The 24,767-nt window shown below is 42.5% G+C and overlaps 1 protein-coding gene and 1 long non-coding RNA gene across 8 annotated transcripts in view; one reads left to right on the forward strand and one right to left on the reverse strand.

Annotated features, from left to right (window-relative positions):
• The window catches only part of LOC123372412, a 375,513-nt gene that overhangs the window by 289,121 nt on the left and 61,625 nt on the right, over window positions 1–24,767 (forward strand). The gene's annotated exons all lie outside the window — the stretch shown is intronic.
• The window catches only part of NPR3 (natriuretic peptide receptor 3), a 58,361-nt gene that overhangs the window by 10,996 nt on the left and 22,598 nt on the right, over window positions 1–24,767 (reverse strand). For all 3 annotated transcript variants that reach the window (XM_045020481.1, XM_045020480.1, XM_045020482.1), the window contains 2 exons: window positions 7,929–8,064; window positions 1,854–1,948 (listed from right to left, as the gene is read on the reverse strand). In XM_045020481.1, the coding sequence (XP_044876416.1) occupies window positions 1,854–1,948; window positions 7,929–8,064 (231 nt within the window). The remainder of the gene's footprint in view (window positions 1–1,853; window positions 1,949–7,928; window positions 8,065–24,767) is intronic.

A 24,767-nucleotide genomic window follows, 5' to 3' on the forward strand; every position in this document is an offset into this window, starting at 1 on the left:
AAATTCACATTAGAAATGTGTGGGTGATTAACCACTGGAACAAACTGCCAAGGGAAGTGATGGATTTTCTATCTCTTGATGTCTTCAAATTAAGATGGTTGCCTTTCTGGGAGATACGTTTTAGTCAAATACCCATTACTGAGGTCAATATAGGGGTAACTGGGTGAAATGCAATGGAGGTCAGACTAGATGATCTAATGGTTCCTTCTGATCTTAGAGTCTATGTATGAAGCTGTGAGCAGGGTTCTGGCCAACGCATGCACTCATCTGGCTCAATTCCATTGAGGAACTAATGTTTTCATGACCAGATGGAAGGAACCAGTGAAATAAATTAAAAAAAAACAATGGATCAAAGAAAGAGGCCAGGTTATAAATCAGGGCAGGGACAGCGGAAAAACCTGAGCAAAACAGACACAATTAACAACTAATAGATTACAAAAATGAAAGGAAGAAATTAGCATGAGACATACTTTTGAAGAGAAACAGAAATACACCATCGAAGGGGGAAAAGAGAAGTTCAACAGGAAATGAAAGGCAAGCAGAAGCAAAGCAAGGGAGAATGAAATTACTAAAAAAAAATTAATACAAATAGGGGCTGATCACACAAGATCCTTCCCCCATAATCAGTCCTACTGACTTCAAATAGCTATGACTACTCATGTAAGTATCTGCAGGTTAGGTTCAGAGTTTTCAGTCACTTGTATCTATAGAAATGTATTAGTGTCCCGGCCCGGCCCTGTAAATCATTACTCATGTGACTAGACCTTACTCACTGGGGCTATTCAAATGAGGTCATTGGAACTTCCTGAGTTGTTACGAGCTTGTCTGCACTGCACTGTTAGCTCAAGGTATAACTTGAGTGTTGCCCTTAACCTAACTCCCATGCACATACAAAAATATCTAGCTTGAGTTAAGTGGTGCTTTAAACTCTAGCTAGTTGGACTCTGTGCTGAATCAGCCACAGACAGTGGTTTTGCGCTGACCTCACCTAGTTTACCTCATGGTAAAACTAAAGTGCCTTATCTTCACTGTGTCTTTACCTTGGATAGCTCATGTGTTTTAGCTTCCCTGGGGTAAAAATATACCTTTTCTTACCAGTGAAGACGGGGACTTAGTCATTTTACTCTGCAACTTCTCTTTTTCACACTATATCTCAGGATCAGCTAAGATATAGAGCAAGGGTGGCCACATCGCGGCTTGCAAACCACATGCAGCTCTTTTTCAATTAGTGCGGCTCGCGGAGCTGGCCCCCTCCCTCCCATTCTCTGCCTACCAGGCTGGGGGTGGGGAGTTTGGGGCCTCTGCCCTGCAGTGGGGCTTGGGGCTTCTGCCCAGAAGGGAGGGAGGGTGCCTGCTGGGGCTTGGGACTTCAGCCCCTAGACCCAACAGGCGTCCCCCTCAACCCCACAGGGCTGAAGTCTCTAGACCTGGCAGGCACCTCCTCAAGGGCTGAAGCCCTGAACCCCGGCAGGTGCTCCCCTGACCCCCACAGGGCAGAAGCCCTTAGTCCTAGCAGGCACGCCCAGCTCTCAAACTTCTGAAGATTATCGCATGCGGCGTGGAACGTCAATAAATTTGGCCACCCCTGATATAGAGCCTAGTCCTGTAAAGTCTTACACCCAAGTAATCCTTTGAGTGAGAATGGATTTGTAGAACTGGGTTTTATGCTTTAAGATTACTTTTACAAGCAGGATTTGCACTTAGGGTTTGTAGGATTATGTTATGACATTTTAATACACACAGTTAAATAATTATCCGTCTACTGAGTAAGCAGACAATATGATGGTACATTATACTGACACTAGCTGGGACATCTCATCAGTAGGCATTTGCAGTTATGTTTATTTTCTTACCTCCTGTGTGCCTGCTTCTGGGTTGGTCATTGCAATCACTGAGAAATCCCCATATCGGTCTCCATTGGCATCGATGGATACCTGCCCTGCAATGCCTAGAGAATGGCATGTAAGGAATTAGAAAATTAATTAGTTAAAATGTTGGACTCTTCCAAGGAAAACAAAAATATGAATGGACAGATTTTTACAGACTGATACTTGACAGGAAATCTCATCAGTCTCACAGCACTTTTATTGGCATTCCAGAAGAAATTGTAATTTCATCTCAGCGTCTGCATTCCGAAATGCTTAACATTTCTCCTTTTGAAATATAAAATATGTGAGCCTGTTTGGGGAATATGTGAAAAAAAATGTAATCCAGAAACTCAGAGCACTGGAATAAAAATAAAAATGCATTTCATGCAAGTTAATTTACATAAGGCCTTGTCCTGAAATAGATAACAAAGCCCAAGTGAAAACACACATGCTCATGTGAAGCTGGGAACTAATGAAACAGAGACCAAGGCCAGAGTCAGCAGCTCCAACATGTGGTACACCTGTGGAGTTGGTTTATTGCTGTTCTCACTGGATATGATATGGGGGGATATAGCTGCTTTACTGTGAGATAAATCCTGCCCTCACTTAAATTCCATAGTCTTCACTGGGGCTGAAAAATTTGATCCTGAAAGGGCGGTGTTAATCTTACAGGCTCCAGTTCAGTAAAGTACTTCCTGCACATACTTAAGTCCCACTGTCAAGCTTAAACGTATGTTTAAGTGCTTTGCAGAATTGGGGCCTTGTTTCCTTTCTTCTCTATGTTACACGTAGAGATCAAGGGAATTATTAAACATTCACTGAAGTCAATGAGACCCTTCCCACGGAATTCAATAGTGCTGAATTATGCACCCCCCTACCCAAGAATATACTGTGTGGGTTTGACAGACCCACAGCTCATATAGACTTAAAATCAGAGTTTGGGGTAATCAGCCCTTTTTAAGGTCAAGGCTCTATACAAATTTCTATACATGAAATTGGGTTCAATTCCTATCTTTTCAATATTTCTGGTTACAACTTTGAGAAAGACACATTCAACACTTGTCGTCAGTTTCTCAAGTTCCCAGCATGGCACCTGCCCTCAGTGACTAATCTCCAGTGAAACGTAGGGTCAGTTTATCCATTGGTGTAAACTGATGTAGCTCTACTGAAGACCCTGGTTCCATTCCAGTTTACACCCCCAAGGCTCTGGCTCAGAATGTATACAGTAACAGCCGAATGCATTTCTGTAAAAGACACTATAGAACTTTGTGAATACACACTCATGACTGGGAAACTGTGTGCCAAATCCTGAAATTCTTAATGAGTTTTTAATTCAGGTTTAACTCACAGAACAACTCCACTAAAGTCACTGGGCCTGATTCTTCTCTGACCCCAGTGTTACAGCAGTTTGCCTTCACTGATTTCAGTGGAGTTACCCCTGAGTTATAGCGGTATAAGTGTAAGCAGAGTCAGGATGAGCTCTACCCTGACATCTGGTGGTGAATTGTGGTGAGTTGTGGAAAAGAACTTCAGGGGCTGGTCTTGTTGGCATAGGCACACCCACCCCACCTGGTATGAACCCACAGTCGCCCAAATGGTCACTTTGGCTGCTGTGGGATCCCCAGTTTCTTTGTTATTGGGGCAGGAAGAATAAAATGTTGTTACCCTGATTATGTGAATCAAGGCCAGTGGAACTGTTATATGACAGAGGGACTCACCATCAACTAAGTAGCACTCGTTAGACAAGGGACATGGGTTCCAAAACCCAGTGAATTGAGAGAGAGGTGCTGGGGACAGGTATTTGTACCTGATGGACTGGGCCCCCCTTTGAGAGTCTTAAACACCAATTGCACCTCCTCTTCCTCCTCTCTTCACTGTTGAATAGCAGAGCTAATTTTGATCCCATTAAGAATCTAGCTACAGCCTGCTGTGATGAATTCATTTTGGGCCAATGGTGCACCAGCACTGGGGCTCCCCTATTAAGAGCTGAAATCACTAAAGAGCTAAAATTACTAAGAGCTGAAATCACTGAGTGCTGTGTTAACTACTGGGGGAGCCTGAAGATATATTGCTAAGTGGCTGGCAGAGCAGAGCAGTTTTGTGGGACGGTTGATGCAGCCCATGGGATGGCGAGCGGAGCTGAGTAGAGAAGTTTGTGGGACGGTTGGAGTGGCCAACGGGATAGCGAGTGGAGTGAAGTGGGGCGGAGCGGGGCAAAGCAGAGCAGTTTGTGGGATGGCTGGTGGAGTGGAGCAGCTCGTGGTGAAGGCTGCAGCAGAACCCCACAGAGAGGCGGGGCAGTCACCCTCGGACCACGTAAGGTGCCCCTTAACACCCTGCGTGCCCCTTCCCCCCCCCATTTTCACCCAGGCTGGGGGGTAAAACTGCAAATAAACTTTTGAACTCTGGGACTGCACTGACCAGGGACAGAGACATTTGGGTTGTTGGACTTTTGGGTGATTTTTGGGTTGCTGGACTCAAGAGACTTTTGGGATGTTGGACTTTTGGGACTTTGGGGTGATCTTTTGGGTTGTTGGACTTAAGACCCTGAGGGGGAAAGGATACTGCCAAACTTACTTGGGGGTGGGTCTTTTGCTCATGATTTGTGTTATGAATCCTGTTTGTGGTGTTTCCCCAACATAATGCTGCATTATTTCCCTCCTTTATTAAAAGGATTTTGCTACACTCAGACTCTGTGCTTGCGCGAGGGGAAGTATTGCCTCCTAGAGGCACCCGGGGGGTGGTACATAATTGTCCCAGGTCACTGGGTGGGGGTTGGAGCCGGTTTTGCATTGCGTTATTGAAACAGAACCCCTAGATACTGAACCCGGCCCTTGTTGCTGCCAACTCAGACGGGCAGAAGGGTTACATAAGCAAGACCAGAATCAGGCCCACTAGGTGTTTTCCCTGACTCAGCAAAAAAGTGAGCAAGGATGTCACGATTTGACCCTGGGGAATGACTGAATTTAGCAACTTTGCAGATTTAGGCCCTTACTGTAGTCCTACTGACATCAGGGGATGTTCTTGTGGAGTAAGGTGCTATTCACCGTGAATAAAGCTGGCAGAATCAGGCTAACGGTCAACAAACCCAATAATAAAACAGGAAAATGCAACACATAGTGCACTGTGATCGTTTATTTTCTCAGCTTTCCTGTAGTTTAATGATTATGGATAATACCTCCCAGTATACTAGTACATGTAATGTGGCAGAGTTTGTGAAAACAATGGAATCTTAAGAGCACAAGACCTCTCTCCAGTGCCAATTCTTTGCTGAGGGGCGGGCAGAGAACAGGGCAAGAACAAGGCAAAGGGCACAGTTAGCAAGGTTCTATTGTAGCTCTTCTTCAGTCAGGGGATGAAGACCATGGGCCTGGGTCTCTGCTGCACTGTGCAAAGTGAAAACAGATCAGAATGGTAGCCCTTGACACCCATGCCACTGAGATGATTACGCAAGGTGCAGGGTAGTGGAGAATCAGGTCCCAAGGTGCAATTACAAACCAGGAGAGAGACTTCAGCTACTCAGTACCAGAACGTAAATTTTTCTCAACAAACCTAATCTTCCCAAATGCTCAATGAGCTAAAATGCCTCACCTTTGCTCTTTTCCTGTTAAAATGGAATGACCTCAGGAAAGATTAATCCAAGTTTAATCATAGGCTACTGAGTATTAACCAAACTGTTTACAACCAAATGGCTGCCTGTAGATGTAATGGTAAGGTAGCCAAACAATCACAAATTTGTGTTACTATACCGGACTGAAGGATTAAAGAGTGAGCACAGCCAAATGACAATAGCAACACTCAGAGGCCACTACCAACTTGTCTGGCATGGCAAGGCTGGCTCCCAGAACTGAAAGGAAGTGTTTACTAGAACAGGAAGCTTAGTGACTCTGGAAGCCAAGACCATCTGGCCTGAAGTCATTACTAGAGCTATTCAAAACTTGGAAATTCTGAAATTTTCTTTCATTCTGAATTGTAATGAAAAGTTGAAAATTTCCTGCAGAACAAAAATTTTTGAAAATTTGATCTGGAAATACTGAAACAACTTCATTGAAGTGCTTTGTTTTGACTTGATAAACTATCAAAACATTAATATATATATTTTTTTTAAATCAGCATTTTCTAATGGAAAACTGTTTCACTGGAGATTTTTTGACCAGTTCTAGTCCCTATCCCTCTCCTGAAGCATTCATGCTGCCATTGACTGGCTCTCCCCTGCCCCAACCTATGCAGAGGGGAGGATGTGTATGAATGTTTCTTTAGCAGCTATTAATATCCAACAGGATTCCTGACTGGACACCCATCTGATGTGGAGCGGAATGTACCATGGAGAAAAGGTGCCCAGGCAGTTAGAAATCTAAATGGCAGCTACTATGTTTTCAATGATCTGTGTGCAAAATTTTAGGGGCAATACAAGGCCCCATCCTGCAATGGACTCTGCATGGATGGTCTCCTGGCTCCCGCACAGAGCCCCACTGATCATGGTAGGGCTCCCCACAAGGGCAGGAGTCCGCTTGCATGGTTCTCCTTGTAGGATTGGCTCCTAAGAGGCCAGGTTGAAGACCACTTTCAACATCAGCCCTATAATTAATAAATATTTGCTCAGCGGAGTATTGGGATAGTGAGGAGTTGGGGGGCGGGGGTCTTTACCTTGCAGTCTTATGCTCCTGACAGCTCAGCGTTAAGCCTCAATTTTCAAAATAGCTGTGATAAGAGAGAGGTTGCTCAGCAACAAAGAACTGGTTTTTACCAGTGAGGAAAGAGAACATTATTTTCTCTTGGCTGGTTTTATGAGTAAAGCAGCTTAGGACACTATTGTGTAGCCTGGCAGTCCCACTGTTTGGAGCACATATCTCTATAAGAAATGTGCAAGGACGCACCTCTGGCATAGGATATAAGATGGCCATTTTGGGCGGATTCTCTGTTCAGAGAGGCTGCTATAAAAGGAATCTCATGACAGAGGGGAATCCCCTGGGTGTAAAGTGCTGTGGGGTGCCATGATTTGGAGGGGATGGAGTCCGTTATACAGCGCTGTAACTGATCCTGACCTAATGCAGTGGTGCCTGTGGGGCTACTTTAGCTGCATAATTCAGAGGAGTCACCAGGCTGCTTTAAATTCACTGGGGATCATATTAGCTTCTGGTGAACCCAGGACCAGGGGAACAGAAAGGTGGCTTAGAGCCACCTGCCCCTTCACTTCTCCTCAACTCTGCCCGGTGTATACTCATGGCAGCTGAGAATCTGGCCCATTATGTCTTTCATAGCTGTTATATTTCTGAGTTAATTGTTGGTTTCTCATGTAAGGGAAATATTTTCTTTCTCAAGTACTTCCACTGGAAATCAAACACTGAAAGATTAATGTAAGAAATGACATGTGGGTCTGGTGATGTGTCACTGCTCTGTTTCTTTACTGAGGCCCATACTCTGCAAAAACTTAAGCACATGCATAACTACATCAACGGGAGGGACTACACACATGTTTAAAGTTACGCATCTGCTGAAGTCTCTGTAGACTCAGGGCCTAAGGGATTAGGCCCAGAAAGTCACAGTCCTGTTTGGTTACTGTATCTGAGATAACAAACAAAGCTCTTAAAAGGAAGGGAAGAAAAACCTTCCAATGCTCAAAACAGCATCAACGACAAAGAAAAAAATTGGCACCAGTGTGCTTTTATCAAATCCAGCTTGTTAAGATAAAAACGCTAAATGGAAAAAATGAAGCAAGCTCAAGAGGTAGTAGATGCACATGAAGTAAGACACGCTGCTGTAATCTTTTAAAAAACAAAGGAGCCTGAGAAAGTTATTGGCATTTCTTTACAACCCTAATGAGGGTCATTAAGTTATTAGGAGTTCCTTTGAGCAGAATAATACCTAAAGGGACGTTATGAAAAAAGTTCAAAGTGGTGAATTATTTGATCTTTAAAAACGCAGGGTGTATATTTGAAGAGCACATATTCTGACTATTTTTTAACCTCTTGTGTCCTGGTCCTCAAGTGGCACACACAGTAATAGCCTGAGTTGTAATGACACTGATACAATCCAGTATTCCAGCTAGCAGATACCTACCTTCATATGTCCTGTTCCGTGTCTGATGAACAATTTTATCCCCATCCTTCTTGCTAAAACCATATTTTAGGACTTCACGCAAAGCCAGAGCATAGAGGAGAATGGCATCATGGAATCCTTCCACAAACATGTTAATCTAAGAACAAGATGACAACATTCATATTTAAGCCATCTATGAAAAAATATTTATCTTTACAAAGGCTCAAACCCTGGATCAGGGAGACCAGGCTTGGCCCAAACTGATTAATATTAGGGAACTTCTACAGAATAATCAAAAGAACCCATTTTCTGGTTCTGAATCTTTGTTTCAAAGAAAAACAGAGAACTTTGACGGAAAACCACTAATTGATTTTTTATTTTTTTTTTACTCTGCAACTCTGGCATTCAAATGGTGCTTCATTATCACATCTAAACAGTGATACAGAGAAAAAACTCGCTGTACCACAGTTCATGTGCCAATCTGCGTATAAACTGTGCAGCTGTTCCCTGGAGATGCTGAGTACTTTCTATAAGGTGCTGAGCACCCTCATCCTCATTAGCCTGAGGGCCCTCATCATCTTGCAGGACTATTCTTACATCATCTTCTGTATTCAGGCCAAATTCTGCAGCCCTTGGCTGGGTAGCGTTTACACCCATAGTTCATAGGCTTACTAGACTAGTAGAACTGGATCAATAGTTTAATGCAGACATGCGCCTGTTCCAAAACCCCAGGAGAGCACATCTGGTTAATTGTCTGTTTTACACAGCACACTTCACTGGATATGAAAATATCCTCTCCCCATTATGTTTATGGCGAGAGGAAGTTTTTCTGACTTTGCTGACAGATTTGTATGTTTAATGATTACTCCCCTCCATTTCTGCTGATTCTGGATCTTGCTCAACGGACCATCTCTCCGCTAGCAAATGAACAACAGAGCAAGCTGTTTACTCTGTACTATGTAACCTTCTCTGGAGTTGCCAGAAAACTGGTTTCCCATCTTTTACGTCTGTTTCAGTAAATGGCATGAGCTAAATGAAATGTCATTTTCCAGTATAAATCCAAAAAGTAAATACGGTATTGTAAACCAGCACTGCCCTTCAGTGACAGCAAATGTGATTTCACATTAGACCTACACTTACACTGATCTCCAGAACACTTATGAACAGAGCAGTGCAAAAGTTGGTAGGTTTGGTTCACAATAGGGTGGCAAATTTAAAATAAGTCTTTTTGGGTGCTATATCTGAAATCTTTTTTTTTTTCCTTCAAGTTTTGGGTTCAAACTGAAAATTCAAACTCAGTTGAAGCCAGCTAAGTTTGCCTGATGTGAGGTCAAAACCTAGACAAAAGAGTGGGTGGCAAAGTTCAGTGCTGGATCCAAACTTTCTCAAAATTCAGGGAGGTTGGAGCTGGGGATTTTGGTTCAGCGCCCTGTAGGGAGAGGGACCACATACAAACTCACATTTGGGTTCATTTTCCCCCAAAATCTGGAGTGTTCAGTTCTGAGGTTTTGGTTCAGGCCTATTTCAAGATGAAACAACGTGAAGCATCCAGTTTTCATATGGATTCTAAACTAAAGCATGATTTCCTACCTGGCACCACTGGAGAAGAAAGGGGTTTTCTGAAAACCTTCCCCCAAAAGCTGGAAAAAGTTCACCCAAGGTTGATCCTCAACTAACATTTCTGCCAAACCCACTGAACCTGAAAGGATTTGGGCCTGATCCTGGCTCCCACTGAAGTCAATGAGAGTGTTGCCATTGACTTCAATAGGATCAGGCTCCAAAATATCAACTAAACCCAAACCTGAGTCAATTTAGCTTGCTTTCCTGGAAGTGATATGCAATGCATGGCAGTTACTTTATGCACCTGATTAAGAAATGATAAAAAAAGAAGACAAGAGTGTGCGGTGGCATTGGAACAATTTGTATAATGGGGGTGCTGAAAGACATTGAACAAAACTGTAAATCCTGTATATGATGGAAACCACTTGAAGCCAGGGGGTGCACCAGCACCCGTAGTTCCAGCACCCCTGAGAATGTGTATGCATACCGGTTTCAGAGTGGTAGCCATGTTAGTCTGTATCAGCAAAAACAACGAGGAGGCCTTGTGGCACCTTAGAGACTAACACATTTATTTGGGCATAAGCGTTCATGGGCTAAAACCCACTTCATCAGATGCATGGAGTGAAAAATACAGTAAGCAGTATATATATTACAGCACATGAAAATATGGGAGTAGCCTTACCAAGTGCGGGGTCAGTGCTAACAAGACCAATTCAATTAAAGTGGAAGTGGCCTATTCTCAATAGCTGACAAGAAGAGGTGAATATTAATAGAGGGAAAATTACCTTTGTAGTGCTAATGAGGCCAATGCAATCAACGTGGATGTCGCCCATTCCCAACAGTTGACAAGAACATGTGAGTATCACCAGAGGGAAAATTACTTTTTGTAGTGACCCAGCCACTCCCAGTCTTTATTCAGGCCTAATGTGATGGTGTCCAGTTTGCAGATTAATTCCAGTTCTGCAGTATACCATTAAGTCAATGTCATGGAGCAGAAATGCTATGCCCAGCAGCCTCACCAACAAGAATTTGACTTCTAATATGTGCCCCTTTTAGGAGAGGACCATGTGTGCACCCCTGTGTCTGACTAGCTCTGCTGGCCAGTGTGAGCTGTGTAGTCATAGCTATACCTCTTGACAGCTCCCTGCACAAGAGCATCCTGGGGCTAGCCTCTGCATGGGTATAGCACACTGGAGGGTACAAGGAGACAACCATGTGCACTCATGCCAGGACCAAATTCAATCTGCAGTCTGGCCCCCAATTTTTTTGCTCAATATAAACCAAAAAAATGTAACAATGGAAAGAAACAGCTAGTGAAAGGAAGATGACTTTGAGCTCAGTGGGATCACTTGTGTGAGTCAGTGTTCACCAATGTGAATAAAGTTTGCACCATGTAGCCCTACTCTCCCGTCTCTCTCAGTATATCTTATCTTATAGGTGCCTGAATCTTAGATTGCAGGGACTGCCTTTATGTTTCTGTTCTTCAGAACGCAACAGTGCTTAGAAAATGACTACATAATAATAAACACCACCACCAACTGATGCAGTGAATTACATTAGGAGCCTGGATTCAAATATGGATCCCATTGTAAGGCAATACGGCTTAAACTGTATATGTGTTCCTCTTCTGTAAGCAATTGCTCACATCTCAAAACCACAACACATCCTGGGCTTGGTGCACAATAATTCACAGTGAATTATCTTTTCAGCCACAAGGAAGGTGGTCCCATTCACTCACAGTTTAGTTATATTGGAAAAGTCCCTGCCTGGGCTGCAACTAGCCAATGAGTAAGCAAAGATTTCACTCCATTGTGGGTCTCTTCTTGACATTTCTGGTGCCCCGCACCCCTAAATATACTACTGTTTAGAAATAATATTTAGTTTACCATTAATTAAATTGCTTTTGAACAACTCAAAATCCAGACAAATAAAGTGCTGTTAAACCTCTCATAGTTGTAGCTGGACATACACAATGCCAAAAGATAACAACATGTAGCCAGTTAAGTAAATAGCTGTTACATAGATAATAAAGAATTACATAGTCGATTGGCTGTGTTAAGATAATCAAGCTCCTTGTTATGTAACTACACAGAAGACATTCTTTCGTCCTTAAGCCAGCTGTCTGCAATAAGCATAGTTCCTCCTGACTCTGAAGTTCATAGAATCAAAGTTAAAATTTCTCTGACATCTTAATTGGGGCTGCAGATGTTTCTAATTCTCACCTGTGCTTCATTTAAAAAGATCTGCCAAACATTTAGAAAAAGGAGCCAGTGCCACCGAAGGCGCAAACAGTTCATGTGAATGAACCTCAGAAAAATGAAATGCAAATGTTAAAAGGAAGCCACAGCCTAAAGATCAGGAAGACAAAAACTATTTCTACCTTGAGAGACAGTAGACTCTCTCCAGCAGCTGTTTGCGTGGAACTGTAGGATCTGTGTGCGGAAAAGCTCACGCTTTGACAGTCTCTCTTTATATGGATGTTGGAGGGCTTAGTTTTTCATGTCTTTTTTTTAACAAACAAACAAAAGACAGAGTTGGGCGACTCAATAAATCCTGGCCCCACTGAAGTCAATGGGAGTTTTGCCATTGACTTCAATAATGCCAGGATTTCTCAACTGGATTTTGGACCATGATTTCTAGTTTCATTAGGCTCCTGCCCTAACTCCTTATATACCAGCTGTTTGATGGTTCCTATCTTTTCTTGGTGCTCTCCTCATGTCTATTCTACCAGCTGGTTTTAGCATGAGACCTGTCTTATTCTAAAACATGCTCTTTTACTGTAGCAGCTTCTGATGCAAGTGCTCTTCTGTCTGTGACATGAACACAGCTGGCTTTTCATTCCCAGTGCCCACTAAGAACACTTATAGGGTACCTTTTCATCACACTGGGCTTAATCCAAACAGCCTGAGTTCCTGAAAGCAGTCAGTCTTAAGGTACTGAAGATTAATAGTTTTAGTAATGTCTGCTTTAGGCCTGGCAAACCTAACACTGGAAATTCTGCTGGTTTCATGTTTTCCAGTTTAAAAAAAATCATTCCCCCCATTTCTAGAGGAAGAGGCATCCCAAACTATGTAGTGCCTTGTGCATTGGTTAGCCCTCACATTAGTCGCCAGGGGCGGCTCTAGCCATTTCGCCGCCCCAAGCACGGTGGCACACCGCAGGGGGCGCTCTGCCAGTCGCCGGTCCCGCGGCTCCGGTGGACTTCCTGCAGACATGCCTGCGGGAGGTCCACCGGAGCCGCCTGCCGCTCTCCTGGCGACCGGCAGAGCGCCCCCCACGGCATGCCGCCCCAAGCACACGCTTGGCATGCTGGGGCCTTGAGCCGCCCCTGTTAGTCACATAGCATTTTCAAGCACAAATCCTTAAAAGGGAATATGGGATGTTATAAAGCACTTACAGTCTACCTGCCTGTCCTCCTGCTGCACCATCTGGAAATCCCTATTGCTGTGATATATTTTTTTCTTTTTCACAATAAGGGTGTCACAGGCATGTGTAACAAAGAGCCCTCTTAGGCTGTACCTCTCTAACAGTTGCACTGTTGCAGCTGAAAGGTATACTGCAAAGTAGAGGACATAGCGGTAAGATGAACATTAATTCATTATTTTGCTATTTAATGACTTTGAGATAATTTCACAGAGTGTCCTGAAGGAAATTCTGTTCCTGTTATTGGGTACCATTCCATTTGTCTTTGATAACACTCATCCAGTTTCACTTTGTAACTCTACAGCTGTAACTAGAACTGTTTTTTTTGGGGGGGGGGCGGGGGACGGGACTCTGTAAATACAAAATAATTTTAATATACCATCTGTCATACTAGGCACACTAGTTATGGCTAAGAAAGCACTTTCTTACATATCCCCTATTTTCAAACACATAACTCTTTGAAGCAAAGACCATTTGATCCAAAATATCTCATGGTAGTTCTTAGCCCACACATGAATTGCATTGGAAAGTTTGATATCATTCTCTTTGGCAATGTTTGAGGTATCTGTACATGCAATAGTTTTTATTTTTTTCTTAAATAACAGCGGCCAAGATATTTAAAAAGACTAGTGATTTTCAGGAGCCCAACTTTAAATATTTTAAAGTGGCCTCATTTTCAGATAGTGGGTCCTCATCAGTTTAAGCCCCTTTATAGTGTCTCAAATTGTGCGTCCGAAACTTGAGGCACTCCAAAATCACTAATCTCTTTTGAAAATATTGGTCATTGGTACCTAAAAAATGGCAATTTAGAATGATATTGAACTTTATAGAGCAATGTGTGAATTTCTTGTGTTTATTCAGATGTTAGACCGTCCAATAGTAAAAGCAAAATTCACTAGCAAAAATAACACACCCTCACCTCTCCGTAAGAAGAAAATTCATCACTGTGGAAAGGGGTAGAAAGTGATGGAATAAATGGACATTCAATGAAATTTATCCAGTGGGGAATACTATACTTCTGAGGAGTTCTTTGTAGGATGCTTAAAGGCAAAATCCGGGTCTCCGTAGTAACTAATTGTGCAGTTCAGCAGTAGACTGTACTCAAAGAAGAGCCCCAAATTTGATAAAAGCTTTTATAAGATCCTCTAATCTTGTAGGTAATAAAGAATTCTGCTAGCTAAGATTTAAAAGTTAGAAGCACTGAAGAATATTGGGCACACTATTTTCTGCTAGTTTTTCAACTAACAAGTGAAAGAGAGACGCTCCCATCCAAACACTGTATATATGCAGGCAAGATGGGTCTATCTTAATCTTGGCTGCTCCAGATTCTCTCTGTGCCCCATCAACATGTGGCTTGGATGACCTGAGTGATCAGCAGAAAAGGCTGCCAGATTTGCTGCGCCCCTTTGGTGACTGTCATAAAGGGAGGCGGAGAACCTTCCTGCTCAGACTTCTTCACCACCAACTTCAGATTACACACCCATTGTAGGGTGCAGTGCACCCTATGTGTGAGATCCAAAAATGTGCAAAATATGGTCTAGTTGCATAGCCAAAGGTCATAGTCAAATGCTCATTTTTCTTTTCATTTTGCCATCTTTGCCCTCTATTCCCCGTCTTTCTGCCCTTTGTAGTCATGTTTCATTATAAAAAATAATCCTCCAAGGAAATTAAATGCAAAAACTATATCAGTGCTACACTATGGTTGTGATTTTTACATGCTCAAAAGTCAGGCACTTCAAAGTTATGGATCCCCCAAACAGCTATAGTGTGACCACACTGTACATATATACATTAACAGCATGAAGAGCAATACAAAATGTTACTTATGTGGAAAACTGCCAAGTTACAGCTACTGGGGACCCATAACTCTCCATATCCTGATTGCTCTATGCAAAGTGTTTTGCATTTAGAATTGCCGAATACTGAGCCTCCCTATTATATATTAAAGCCATGGAGCATTTTAGTGATGGAGAAGGGTCTAAGCATCAGCCTCATTCGAGCTATGTGAAATGGCTAATATTTTCAAACTCGAGTGCCTAATGTATGGACAAAAACTATGACTATGAACTAACTAATCAATTCATGCTACAGGAGTTAACAGGGAAGTGTCCATTAAAAGAGAGCTGAGCTCCAGCTTCAGATCTGGATTAAGTGTGTTCAGAAAAAAGCACTGGGATTCAGCCATAAAGCTGTCACTAATATTTTGTGTCTTGGGCCTGTCTAAGCCCTGGTCTACACACAGCCCCTAGTTCGAACTAGGGTACGCGAATTCAGCTACGTGAATAACGTAGCTGAATTCGAACTACCCTAGTTCGAATGACTTACCGTCCAGACGCCGCGGAAGCGAACTCCGCGGCTCCAAGGTCGACTCCGGCAACTCCTCCTGCCGCGGTGGAGTACCGGAGTCGACCGCGGCGCTTCCGGAGTTCGAACTATCGCGTCTAGATCAGACGCGATAGTTCGAACTCCGAGAAGTCGAACTCGCCGTGTCGACCCGCGCGGTAAGTATAGACGTGGCCTAAGTTGGCAAGAACACGGCCAGTTGCCTAAACCTGCATGTCCACTGGGATAGTGCACGTTCAGTGGGATACTGGAAAGCCTGAGGGCAACACAGCAGTTGGAATAGGAGGAACAGCCTCAAAGCAGTTAATGGGACTTGTGTGTTTAAATCCACACATGCTGAAAATATACCCCATTCTCTCAGGCAACAAGACTGCTTCCCTAATGGAGCTGGAGCTTAGTGGTTCAAAGAAACAGGAACAAAAGCAGCCCCTGCTAAGGGAAAGAGGAAAAAAATAATAAAAGAAAAACATGTCTAGTGCAGAAAAGGCCATTTCCTTAATATTCAGTTTACCTTTGAAAAAGAACATAGTGCAGGGCATCATGGATGTAACTAAGGGCAGCATTTAGCCCACTGTGAGTTGAAAGAATGAAATACAGAAATAAATTGGCATCTACCCAAGCACTCACTTGTTTACTAGATCAGAACTAGGCAATGGCTTTCTAAAGGATAAACAGCGTTCCAAGCCTCACTAGATGTTATGGTGTTTTGTTATGTAGTGACTTAGGGCTGCATCCTGCAACTTTTACTCAGGTGAGTTGTACCCACTGAAGTCACTAGGGCTGCTCACCTGAGCAAGCTTGCAGGATGAGGTCCTTAGAGGCTGTATAGAACAGTGAAAGATAGTAGAGTGGTATAGAAACATTCATTCATGCACAGGCCCGCCTACAGCAATTCCGGGCTGCAGGGACATCCCTAGCGGGGGATGCGGGGCCCACTGCGGAAGTGACGAATCCGTCACTTCTGGGACTGACTCCGTCACTTCCGGCACCGACAGCGCTGGGCTGGCCAATCACTCCTGCCTGCAGGGCCCGGAGCAGTCGCCACCTCGCACGTGCCTAGGAGCCCTGCGGGCCCTTTTAAATCACCCAGACCCCTGTGCAATTACCCCCTTTTTACCCCCCTGGTCAACGGGCCTGTTCATGCACAGTTATATATTTTTCATCATTGATGAAACATCCACTTTATATTTCACACCGAGCAAAGCTGTATCTGTGAATGGTAATAAAAGGCATCCTATATGGTGTGTGTAGCTTGATTACTCCTCTCCAGAATTAAAGCTCATACTGTAGATTAAAACATTTATTGTAACATGTCAGACTTGTCAGAGAAACAAAGCCCAGATCATTAATACAGCAAACTCTTAAGGCGCAGCATTCTTTTAACCCTCAGAGGGACGGCTTGTTTTCGGCCATGGGGGTAGGGAGGAGAGGAAATCGCCTCTTCTCTCTCCCTCCCTTTACTACTATTTGTATTGTAGTAACACTTAGAAACCCCAGTGACGGATCAGAGTACCATTGTGCAAGGCACTGTTCACATACATAATGAAAAGCTGATCAAAAAGTTTACAATCTAAGTCAAGAAAGAAAAGATGGATACAAGAACCAGAAGGGAGAGCTCATGGCAACAGTGAGACAACTAAGATGTAGTAAGCAGAGGTCACAGCAAAGCAGCTGCCTAGGCATTGTGGCAGAGATATTTTAAAACAAGATCCCTGCTCTTAGTGCCACTCCAATATTCAGCAACTCCCTCACAACAACAGAAAAGAAAATAATCTGCCTTTTGGTGTTCGCCTTTTCATACCTTCTCCCTGGAGGAGGTGGAGTCAAATGGAAGGGAAGGGTGGCCCAGTGTTTACTCCACTAGTCTGGGAGGCCCAGGGTCGATCATTTGCTCTGCTACAGGCTTCCTGTCTCTCCGTGCCTCAGTTTCCTATCTGTAAAATGCAGCTAAGAGCATGTCCTTACTTCACAGGGGTGCTGTGAGAATAAGTATATTAAAGATTGTGAAGTGCTCCAATACTATGTTAATTGGGGGATGTACAAATATTGTAGAGAAGTGCTTCTAGTTCCACCTTGAACATCTTTCTATATAAATGGAATTTCGAAAAGCACCTCTCCCAGAAAGGGAAGGCTACCCACAATTTCCATTCCTGGGCACATCACATGCCCAACCTTCTCCAGGCACAGTTGGAACAAGACATTTTCTCCAGCGTAACCAAAAGTGATTTCTGCTCCACTATATATCACTGAGCAGTACTGAATAGCACTCCAAACACACTATACGATTAATAGTCAATATTCTGACTGGAATGCAATCCATGACATTTACATTTCCTGCAACAAGAGCAATACATATGTAAAGGAAAATGTAACCAGGCATGACTGAGTCCTGGGATTTGCTGGCTTCCACTGATGCACCTCAGATGCAAAAAATTAGCTGCAATAGGGGGTTGCAATGGCACAAGGCTCTAGCAATCCCTGCTTTTCGGGGGGTGGGCCTGGAGCCCCCAAAAGTTGGCAGTGCTGGCCGGGAAGCCCAAGAGATGAGCTGATTTAGCCTCTACTAACAGTGCTTCTCTATAACTTGGACACAGTTTTAAGATGCTCTCCCCTTGGCTAATTACCTCTTTCCCCAGGGAGGAGATGATGCATATGCTGCCTGCCATCCCCTCCACTAATGTAGCTGTCCACTGGCACTGGGACACGGGTTACCATTTATCCCAGTGGGGTGAGGTAAGCCTAGTGATTTGTTATTACTGTTCTTCCTAGACAAAAGGATAATTAATACCGAGTAGCAAGCATATTATCTACAACAAATACTGGGGCATGTTCTACCTGGAACTCAGCATCAATGAGAGTTCTGCATGTGGATTTAGGGCAATATTTAACCCACTATAATTAACTCATTATATGTTTTAATACCACACTTGGGTCAGAACCTGACTAATTATTCAATAAAAATTATACTAAAACAAAATTTAAAAACAACACTTGGTAGTGAGCTATAACAAAATTACACAAATTCCAGAGAATTTAGGGTTTCTATCTGGGTAGGTTATTGTCATTTAATAGAGAAAAAATATAAACACACATCCCTATTCATTTATCTCTTCCTCATAATTCAGACTTCATTAAACTCAGAGAAATGGTAGGTGGGTTGCATGGAAGAAAATCTAAGGGAAAAAGGAGTTCAGGAGAGCTGGCAGTTTCTCAAAGCACAATACTAAAGATAAACAGCAAACTATACCTATACAAAGAAAAGACAGGCAGAGTAGTAAGAAGCAGATATGGCTCCATCAGGAGTTCTTTAATGATCTGAAAATCAAAATGGAATCCTACAAAAAGCGGAAAATTAAACAAATTGCTAAGGATGAGTAGAAAAGAATAGCAAAGCATGCAGGATAAAAATGCCTATTTTGCTTCAGTCTTCACTAAACATGTTAATTGTAACCAGATGCTGAACACAATTAATATTAACAAGAAGGGAGGAGGAACACAAGGCAAAATAAGGAAAGAACATATTACAGAATAATTAGATAAATTAGATGCATTCAAGTTGGCAGGGCCTGTTGAAATTAACTCTAGGGTACTTAAGGAATTTGCTGAAGTAGAATCTCAGAACCATTAGCAACTATCCTTGAAAACTCAGAGTGGACAGCTGAGGTCCCAGACCACAGGAGAAGGACAAGCACAGTACCTATTTTTAAAAAGGGTAACAAAGAGGACCCAGGGAATTGTAGACCAGTCTGCCTAACTTTGATAGATGGAAAGATACTGGAACAATTATTAAACAATGAATTTGTAAGTAAGTAGAGGATAAGCGGGTGATAAAGAAAAACCCAATGTGGATTTGTCAAGAACAAATCATGCCAAAACAACTTAATTTTTCTTTTTTGATAGGGTTATTTGCCTAGGTGACAGATGGAAGCAGAAGACATGATATAGCTTGATTTTTAGTATGGCTTTTGACATGGGCCCATATGACATTCTCATAAGCAAAATAGGGCAATGAGGCCTAGATGAACGTGTCAGGAGTCAGGGCCTGCAGCAGAGCACTTGTCAGGCCTCAGCTGGAGTACTGTGTCCTGTTTTGGACCCCACACTTTAAGAAAGATGAAGACAAACTGAAGAGAGTCCAGAGGAGAGCTACAAAAATGATATAAGGCTTAGAAAACCGGAGCTATTAGGACAAGTTTTAAAAAAAATGGGAATGTTTACTCTTGAGAAAAGAAGACTGAGGGTGGACCTGATAAATCTTCAGGTATGTTAAGGCTATTATAAAGGGGACTCTGAATTGTTCTCCATGCCCCATTGAAGGTAGGACAAGAAATAATCTACTTTATCTTCAGCAAGGAAGATTTAGGTTAGATAGTAGGAAATACTTAAAACTATAAGGATAGTTAACTATTTGAATAAGCTTCCAAAGGAGGTTGTGGAATCCCCATCACAAGATGTTTTTAAGAACAGGTTAGATAATCACCTGTCAGGGATTGGTTTAGATTTCCTTGGTCCCGCCTCAGTGTTGGGGGCCTATGACCTCTTGAGGTCCCTTCCAGCCCTACATGTCTATGATTATTTCTTCCTCATTTTTCATTTGCAATCATTAAGTGGTTAATTTACTCATCATCTAGCTGGCAAAGCCACAAGTTGCTCATTGTCACAATTGTGAATTAAAGTATAAACCCATTTCCGTTCTGAACTGCAGGATAGCAACACAGTAAAATGCAGAACAGAGTATAACAGAATGGAAAATGACATACAAGTACAGGGAAGAATCCCTCCAGCACAATAATTATAATGGTTCCCCACTGTTTTATTTATTTACTGCTTATTCTACCTTTTACTAGGGCATTCCTTTGGTCTCATTATCTAAAATATAGTCTTAAATTTCCACTAACTGCCTGCTGCCAACATACCAAACAGCAGGCATCAAAAATATAACCTAAAACTATTCCTTGAGTTAAGATTACTAAATGCATAAGGGCAATAAGACTCCCTGCTTCAGCAGATTTGGGGCCTGATCCCAAGCCTACTGAAGTCAATGGGCGTCTTTACCATTGATTTCAGTGTGCTCCAGACCGAGCCCTTAAGGAAGGAGGTAAATCCCTTGGCTACACATCAGCAGTTCTCAACGAGGGGGCTGAGGCCCCCTGTGAGGCCGCAAGCAGGTTTCAGGGGGTCTGCCAAGCAGGGCCAGCATTAGATTCACTGGGGCTCAGGGAAGAAAGCCAAAGCCCCACCAGCCCGAGCCCTGCCAACCGGGCCTCAAGCTGAAGCCTGAGCAGCTTAGCGTCATGGGGGCCCTAGGGCATGGTGCCCTGGGCAGTTGCCCTGCTTGCTACCCCCTAATACCAGCCTGGCTGTTACATGCAGAAGAACAGTAGTTGTGGCACATGTTTTATAGCATATTAGGGGGATGGGGGGAGGGCGCAGAAAGAAAAAGGTTGAAAACCCCTGCTACACATCACAGGTCTCATTATCCTCCAGAACTGTCAAGGATGTCAGTCAGAGCAGGGGTCTGGGAATCAGGGGAGAAATCCCGGCCCCACTGAAATCAATGGGAATTTTGCCATTAACTTCGAGAGGACCAGGATTTTGCCCAGGATTCCTAGATTTTCTATTCCCAGTTTTCTCTAGCTCTCTTACTGACATATGATGTAATCATGTGCAGGTTACTTTATCTTTCTGTGGCTTAGTTACTGTAATATTATAGTATAGTGTTTACTTACCTCAGAGGTGTTGTCAGGCTTAATTAAGCAGTAGCACTGTTTGACACTGGAAATAAATTATTAATTGAATGAATTATTATATTAATGTTGCCTTTATTCATCAAAGTAGTCATTAATATAATCAAACTAGATAGAGAGCTTGCCAAATACTTGAAAATATTATAGGTCAAATAACGTTTTCCTGTAACTATGGTGAAATTCACCCAACTGTATTCAGTCAATAATATTTGACCAACTCTATACATTAGTATCTATAAAACAGTTTTTTAGATCCGAGGTGCAAAGTGTAACATTACTGTCAAATGACTATTGAAAGGATTCATAACTAGAAAAAGTGTGTTTGTGATTTAAAGCATGAAGCATTTTCCATATCTTCAAATGTTCAGCTCTTCTTTTAACAAAATCTTTACTGACTCTTGTAATGAAGACACTGAGCACAAGACTATTTTTAGATGTTATATTTCTACCCACATGGGCAAAGTCCTAAGGGAAAAGATTAAGAGGAATATTCTTTTCAGCTGAATGCCAATCCAGCTGAAGAAATTCTTTTGTTTCAAACACATTAGTCTAGTCACCTTACTGACAGTCTATGAAGGCAGCATATAACACTGGCTTTGTGAATGCCTACATTTTAATGGTAAGAGGTTTGAATGGCTTATAATGTGAAAACCCCTGCTACACATCACAGGTCTCATTATCCTTATATAATGTGACCATTAGTGCATTTTGGCTACAGATGAAAAGTAAGATAATCTAGTAACCCAAGGAATAGTGCTTTTATTAGATCCTAAGTAAAAATTCAAAACTGCAGGAACAGGCCAGTTCTTTAGAATAATAATTAATCTGAAAATCTAAAAGACTCAGTTCCAATTGTTAAGATATGTTAACTGGTTCAAATCAATGCAGGATAGGACAAATAGAGAGGGCACTTTTTGTTAAATGTTTGCCATTCGAACCTTGTACACAACATGTAACTTATGCTGGGGTCCTAGACTGCTGATTTTATCACAAAACCAGTCCACTTAATTTGAAATACTTTATTTTTACATAGCTTTTGGGTTGTTTCTAAGTACTTCTCATGCCAGAATGAGTAAAACCTCCAAATTTGGAGAAAGATCACTATTGGGGAGCTGTAGGAATGTTCATACTGAAGTCAACTCTACTAAGGTAAGCCTTTAAATAAATACAGGACATTTGTTCTGTACTGGCTGATGACATCTGAAAGGGGCTAGGCAAAACCTGACACATAAAGGTAAGACTAGAGCCAATTTACAGCCATGTGTAAAGACCATAGCTTAAGAAAGGCTACCCAGAAGAGAATTTGTTTTCAGTGCAGTCTAAGACTTCCTGCTATTGATTTCTATAGGTTGTTTAAAATATTCTATAGAGAGGTACCATTCTCTATGATGATAATGAAAAAGTAAAGTTAGATTCATATTATGCTCTGCAAATTTAGTCATCTGGAAGATTTCATTGTACTGAGGTTTGTCCTGGGTATGGCCACTCTCACCATTTCAGAAGAGGGGGGAAAAACCTAACAAGCCTTTGGTTTGATTATTTAAAATACTACAGCATGTGTTCAAGTCTCACTGCTATTCTAAGACTCTCTAGATATATTGGTATGTGTGTTGCTTTAAGAATGCTCTCTGCATCTGAAGAGCTCACCTAAGGCAGGGGTTGCCATGGCGAATGATTTTTATTAAATACCAGAGTAAATGTGCATACTTATTTGTAAAACCTGATGGCAGGTAGCTAATGCAAACCCACAGGCTGCTGTTATTTACGTTTCCATTTTCAAATACTTTAAAATTATTTTTTTAATTCCTGGATATCAGTCACTATGTTTTATTTGGCTGACTGCTATCTCTTTAACTACAGAACTCATAGACTCATAAATCGAGGGGTTTCATGACCACTGGATCAGTTCTCTTTGGCCCTATTTATACTAAGCAAAAAAGCACTGAAAGAAATCATTGCTTACAAACAGTGAGTTGAACTTGCACCACTTGCATCCCACTCATTGCAGGCATTTTGCAAGATTTGGTTGAAAAACACAAAAGGTCTGGCTAACCTGGTGAAAGTCTAGGACAACTTCCACCCTCCTCTCCTCCCAAGGGAGGAATGCAAGTCAGAAGCATTGCACTTCTTCAGCAGCCCTCCCAATCTCATCTCTAAAAAAGGTGCCACCTAGTTTTGAAAAGTTCCCAGAAGCCCTTGCTCTCCAAAAAATGTACTGTGCAAAATGGGATAGATAGTGGACAATCCCACTGAATGCATTGGTGCAAATAAGGTGTGTGCGTGTGTGGTTACAAGTACAAACAATGCAACAAACAGTTCTATGCACTCAATGCCCCTTAAATGGCATCTCATCGTAATATGGACAGGACTCTTTGAATGTAGCAATCCTTGTTTCACACTTGCCCACATATGCAAAATGTAAAATGTTGCAAAACTTATTGATAATTTAGGGACACAGGAAGTCCTATACACTGATCATTCAATATCTTCTCTCTAATCATGAACAGTATCAGCTGCCTCATAGGATGGGGCAAGAAACACTGCCATAGGCAGATATGGATACCATGCCCACAAGGAAAGTTTCTTCTCAGTCCCCATTAGCTAGAGGTTGGTTTATGCCCTGAAGCTTGAGGGTTCACATCACTTCCAAAACGCTTAGATTATTATTATATTAATTTTTTTTTACATTTTACTATAACAACTCTGGATAGTCTGTCAGTATATTAAGACGACACATAATTGTTGATAGTGGGGGGGTCACAATTTAAAGATGCAGGTGGTATGTTCAGAGCAGAGCACATAAACTCTGGCAGAAATCTGGAGTGCCACATGACCCTGCATGCCCATGTGTTGCCTCTGTCAGTATAAATGTCCAGTCCTCTCTGGAATTCTGCTAAATTCTTGCCTCAGTGGTATCTTGTGGCAATTAGCACCATGGGCTAATTGGATAATTGAAGGTTGGTGAAAGAAATAATTCCTTTTATCAGTTTTGAATGTTCTGCCTATTACTTCCATTGACTGTCCCCTTGCTCTGGTATTGTGAGGAAGGCTGAATAGAAAGGTCTGAGCCATCTCATAGTTTTGGATGTCCTTCTCATGCCCCATCTTATTCATCTCCTCTCCGAGGCAAACAATCCCAGTCTTTTCAATCCATCTCTCTTCATATGTTAGCTTTTCCTCTTGGAATGAACTAAGCCTTTTGTTTCACTTTTGGACTCCTCCTCCAAGGTTATTAGTACACCGCTACCCCGATATAAAGCCACCCAATATAACACGAATTCGGATATAACGCGGGAAAGCCGCACTCTGGGGGGGTGGGGCTGCGCGCTCTGGTGGATCAAATCAAGTTTGATATAACGCGGTTTCACCTATAACATGGTAACATTTTTTGGCTCCCGAGGACAGCGTTATATCGAGGTAGAGGTGTACTCTAATTCTGTTCAAGGGGGAAGATCTTCTACTAGGATTTCTAGACTTCCCTCCATTCCTCATATGCATGAGAACTCTCATCCTCTTTATTCACACAATCCATCCTAAAAATATATTGTTTCTACCAAGCTAACTATGTTAACCCACCTCAGGGTATGTCCACACTACCCACTGGATCAGCTGGTAGCGATCGATCTGCCAGGGATCGATTTATCGCGTCTCATCTAGACGCGATAAATCGATCCCCGAACGCTCTGCCATCGACTCCAGAACTCCACCAGGGCGAGAGGCGGAAGCAGAGTCGACGGGGGAGCCGCGGCCGTCGATCCCGAGCCGTGAGGACGGGAGTGTAGCAGGG

The sequence above is a fragment of the Mauremys mutica genome, chromosome 6, assembly GCF_020497125.1.
Source record: "Mauremys mutica isolate MM-2020 ecotype Southern chromosome 6, ASM2049712v1, whole genome shotgun sequence".
In the NCBI taxonomy this organism is placed as follows: domain Eukaryota; kingdom Metazoa; phylum Chordata; order Testudines; family Geoemydidae; genus Mauremys; species Mauremys mutica.